The sequence below is a fragment of the Helianthus annuus genome, chromosome 10, assembly GCF_002127325.2.
Source record: "Helianthus annuus cultivar XRQ/B chromosome 10, HanXRQr2.0-SUNRISE, whole genome shotgun sequence".
NCBI lineage: Eukaryota > Viridiplantae > Streptophyta > Magnoliopsida > Asterales > Asteraceae > Helianthus > Helianthus annuus.
Window position 1 is genome coordinate 31861845 of NC_035442.2, and position 5439 is coordinate 31867283.

General features: G+C 43.0%; 1 protein-coding gene across 1 annotated transcript; it reads right to left on the reverse strand.

Annotated features, from left to right (window-relative positions):
• Positions 1 to 4496: 4496 nt before the first annotated feature.
• On the reverse strand, positions 4497 to 5072 carry LOC110880944. Its single transcript, XM_022129360.1, has one exon. It carries the CDS (start codon positions 5070 to 5072, stop codon positions 4497 to 4499), a length of 576 nt encoding a protein of 191 aa, XP_021985052.1.
• Positions 5073 to 5439: the final 367 nt, after the last annotated feature.

Here is a 5439-nt window from a genome sequence, read left to right on the forward strand (position 1 = left end):
GGCTAGAATAAAGTTCTAGAGCCCAACAAATAGTTGTCTGTAGTGGTCAAATTATGGGTCTCTAGAAGCAGATAAACAATTGCTGTATTTATATTTAAATCTGAGTTGTCGGAACAGAATATTTGACTAGACGTTATCTGTAATAATTTGTTTGCTATTTGAGGTACGGTATGGGACGTATTATATAAATTGAATAGTAATGATAGTTGTTGTGGAAACTTCTGGACAATCTGTTTCGCTCAGTGCTATGCTCCGATGATTTCGCCATCGGTTGGGGTGTGACAGTATCTGTGAATAATTGAGGTTTAAACGCATGTTTTATCGCTTTATCGCTTATCGCATCGCAACCGCATTCGCAACTCGAATTGTGCATTCTGGATATTGTTTTACGTGTGTGTGCTATTTATGTGTTACTTGTGCATGTTTACTTTATGTTTAGTGATTGATCGAAATGCAATTGCAACTCTATCGCAATCTAATCACAAACGCTAAACGCAAGTTATTTAGGATGATTGTATGTTAGATATAGTATTTGTGCGGTTATTATTAATCTATCGCATCGCTCAATCTATGCTCACTTAAACGCATCGCAACGCTCAACACGCGAACGAAACGCCGAAATGCAACTCGTTGGAGCCACTCGATCGAATAACCGTTCGATCGAATGGCCATCTGATTGCCATCCGATCGGAGTGTCAACTGATCGGCACGCCATCCGACACTGGCACTCCCTTTCCCTTTTTGGCAACCTATTAGTGATTGATCGAAATGCAATTGCAACTCTATCGCAATCTAATCACAAACGCTAAACGCAAGTTATTTAGGGTGATTGTATGTTAGATATAGTATTTGTGCGGTTATTATTAATCTATCGCATCGCTCAATCTACGCTCACTTAAACGCATCGCAACGCTTAACACGCGAACGAAACGCCGAAATGCAACTCGTTGGAGCCACTCGATCGAATAACCGTTCGATCGAATGGCCATCCGATTGCCATCCGATCGGAGTGTCAACCGATCGGCACGCCATCCGACACTGGCACTCCCTTTCCCTTTTTGGCAACCTATAAATACCCCTCTCACATCACAAGTGATGTGACAGCTCCCTCATTCGAGCAGCAGCGCTCAAGCCCTTTTTTCTCTCTCACGATTCTTGTAAGTTTTCAACTTAAATCTTGTACTTCTATGATCTACACGCACTTCTTCATCATTTTCACCTTTGAATCCCAACTTTTAACCCGTGAAATCAGCGGATTTGAGGTGTTGTAGGGTGATGTCATCATGGAGTTCTTATTAACTTCAAGATTTGGCTTCGTTCCACCAAGAATATCCCAGATCTGAAGGATTTTCAGATGATTAAACACTATTCTCGCATAGATCTAAACATTTTCAAGGTTAAAAGGATTGAAAGATACTTTTTCAACTTTCTTTCAACTCTTTTACACTCAATGCACTCAAAACCGATAGAATCGGAGCTCATTCAGGTCTTCTACTCATTTCTTAGTGAAGCATCGGTCTGAGATCTGGTTTCTATCAAAGAGACAATCGAGGACAACTGACTGATCGGATTAGGGTGATTCCTGTTCGATCGGATGACTTGGAACTTGACGAGGTTCCGTTGTTTAGTACGTTGTCATGCCGTCTCGAGCAAACCGCAAAAACTTTCAAGATAATCAAGTCAAGACGATCAGATTCGTTGGGACGGATTGTCGTCCGATCGGATTGCCATCCGATCAGATTGTCATCCGATCAAACTGCAATCCGATCGGATTGTACTTGAGCTTTTAGACTTAACATTTTTCAAAACAAACTGAATGTCGAACGGATTGCCGTCCGATCGGAGTGCTATCCGATCGAACGATCATCCGATTGGGTGACATTTAGAACTCCAACACTTAAGCTTTTATAATTTTCAAAGATCATCAGTTTCTAACGGATTGCCATCCGATCGGAAGACCATCCGATCGAATGACCATCCTGCTATGAACTTGTTCTCAACTGTAAGGTCTCGCCAATCGGATCGCTATCACATCGAACGACCGTTCGATCGATCGACCTAAAGGGTAGAGATACTTCTCTACTTTCAAAATGCTACAACAAAAACTTCAAAGCCATCATACACAAACACATCCATCCCAAACGAATGTCAATCCGACCGAATGGCCATCCGATCGGATGACCATCCGAATGGATTGACATCCGATCGAATGACCATCCGATCGGATTGCCATCTGATCGGATTACCATCCGACACTTGTTCACTTTGCACCGTTTAACGCGTCGCTCTTCCTTATGCTATCGTTAACTGTTCAGGCTAATCTCTTAGCGCTCACTTCAATCCAAGAGAGTGTTTATCTACTAAACACGATCTGTGAGTATACTCGATCCTTTTTTGCTTTATGCACTTTTGGGTGTTACATACGTTACTTATGCAAATCACAATCGACACACAACGCAAACACTATTTATACACTGACCGTTATTGCTACATGTTACATGCTGGTTATGCGTAAACGGTTTCGAACTCTATTATATTATCAAACTTGTATGCTCCCTTTACACTATGTGTATTGACCTCTATTTTAACGTATGTGACAGGTGCTTAAGATGCTTGCTTGCTATTCGATGGAATTGAGCTAAGATGGAGTCTAGAAACAAACAATTTAAATTCTGAGTTGTCGGAACAATTTATTTGTCTTTGAGATAATATGTCTGTAATAATTATTTTGCTAAATATGTTTTGGTATGGGACTTAACGTTAAATATTCGGTAATATTAGTTGTTATGGATTTCTCCTGGACAATCTGTTTCGCTCAGTGTCGCGCCTCGATGTTTCCGTCATCGGTTGGGGTGTGACAGTGCCATTCTCAGACCCGCTAACAGCGCTTCATACTCTGCCTCATTGTTGGAGCATTCGAAATCGAACCGCATGGCGTACATCAATTTTATTTCATCCAGGCTTATTAGCATGAGGCCCGCCCCGGATCCTTTTCCACTGGAAGACCCGTCCGTGTATAACTTCCAGGTCTGCCTAGCTGTGCTAGACTCGGGTATATCATTAACCACGAGGTCTTGTATCACTTCTCTATCAGGAATTTCAGCTAAGAAATCGGCGATTACTTGCCCCTTAATTGCTGTTCGTTTTCGATATTCGATGTCTAGGGCTCTCAGCTCAATCGCCCATTTGGCCAATCTCTCAGAGATTTCTGGTTTGTGTAAGATTTGCTGCATGGGATAATTTGTTAAGATTTGCACGCGGTGCCCTTATAAATATCTTCGGAGAGATTCTTGGATACCGTGTTTCAGGTCCCGCTAGTACCCGGCTAATGTAGTATATAGGCGTTTGTTTGCCATCCGTTTCGACCATAAGTACAGCACTTACGGCGTTGTGAGCTGCCGCCAGGTACATCTTCAAAGGTTCCTCTGGGTATGGCATCGTCAACATAGGTAGCTTTTCAATGAACCGCTTCATGTCTTACAAGGCTTCTTCTGCTTCACTGGTCCATTTGAAGTTTTTCTTATTGAGACAATCTTTCAACTTTTTTATAAATGGCAAAGATCTCTCGGCGTGTCTTGCCAAAAACATGTTTATGGCCACTAAACGCCCATTCAGTGCTTGTGCTTCTTTTAAAGTTCTGAGGGAGGGCATTCGCTTTATAGCAGCTATCTTTTGGATTTAAAGCCGTCCCGGGTGACCACTACCTACAAGAACTTACCTTCCTCTACCCCGAATGAACACTTCTTGGGGTTGAGTTTAATGTTGTATTCTCTTAGCTTTTTAAAGGTTTCCTCGATGTCTTCAAGCATTTGTTTTTCTTCCCTGCTCTTGATCACTAGGTCATCGACATATACCTCCAAATTTCTGCCGATTTGCTTCTCAAAGGCCTTGTCCATGAGGCGTTGATAAGTAACCCCGACATTGCGTAGATTAAAAGGCATTTTGGTGTAGCAAAAGATGCCTATATTGGTGTGAAACACTGTCTTTTATTCGTCTTCTCTTGACATCTTGATCTGGTGGTAACCCTTATAGGCATCTAAGAAACACTTGTACCTAAAAGGGACCAGAGAGTCAACCTTGAAATCCATCTCGGGCAATGGATAAGTGTCTTTAGGGCAAGACTTGTTTAAATCTTTGAAGTCAATGCACATCCGCCATATGCCATCTGGTTTTTTGACCATAACGGGGTTTGATACCCATGTATGGTATTTTGTTTCCTGGAGGATTTCAGCCTCGACCAACTTTCTAACTTCTCTTACCACTACATCTCTTTGATCAGGGGCCATGCTATGCTTTCCCTGGGCCACTGGTTTAATGCCTGAGAGCGTAGCTAATCTGTGCTCTGCCTTGTCCCGGTGTATCTCGGTCATATCGGAGTGTTCAAAAGCAAAGATATCGGCGTTGCTCCTTAACAGTTGTTTCAAGTTGTTTTTGACTTCAGGAGAGAGGTTGTCTCCTATTGTAACTGTTTGCTTAGGGCGGCGTGTACTCAAAACCTATCTTTCTGGGCCGATTGCACCGGTAGGTCCCTGATGGCAACTTTTGTTGTACAAAACTTCACCTATCTTGTCCCGGAAAACTGTCGCAATCCCCCGAGGCGTGGGTAACTTCATGAACCCGCGTGCCGTGGAGACAACAACGACTAGTTTCCCCAAAGTAAACCTTCCAATTATTATATTCTGGTAGGATTCAGCCCGTACCACAAGAAATGTAAGGAGTATGGTCCTTTCGCGAGGGGCAAGTCCAAATGTAACCGGGAATGTGATTTGGCCGATTGGATCAACCTTTTCTATAGTGAACCCCTTTATGGGGGCGTGTACCGACTCAAGCAACTTTTTATCCTCTGGTTGCATTCTGTTAAAATAGTGCTCATAGATTATGTCTTCAGAGCTCTCGGTGTCTACTAGGATTCTTCTCATGTTGTAATCGCCCACAACGGCGGATATGATGAGGGGGTCAGTGGTGAGGTGTAAATTCTCAACCCATGGTTCGACTGTTATAGTTGCCAGCATCCAGGGCTCGAGCGTGGAGAAACTCCGTTTTGCTCCCTTTCCTTTATCAGCGTAAACCATGGTCAATTCCCGATGTGTCTTACCAGCTCCCTTGTCAGTGTCTTCCTTGTTAAGGGGCGGACCCTGCTTTATGTCTCGGAACAGGTGAGCCTACCCGTCTTCTCATAGTATTCGATTTGCTTCTTCAACTGATAGCAATCGTTAGTATCATGGACACTGCCCTTGTGATATTCACAATATTTGCTGGTGTCTTTATTGGGCGTGTCTTTCAATGGTTTGGTAGGGTTGAGTTTCAGGTTCTCAGAAGCCAGGATTTCTGCCGGCGTTTTACTTAGGTTAGGGTATTTAGACCTTGACTTGGAGGAGGATGCGTTTCTTGAATATGAGCTCCTGGACTTGTCATATCGTGAGTCTGACCTGTCACTTT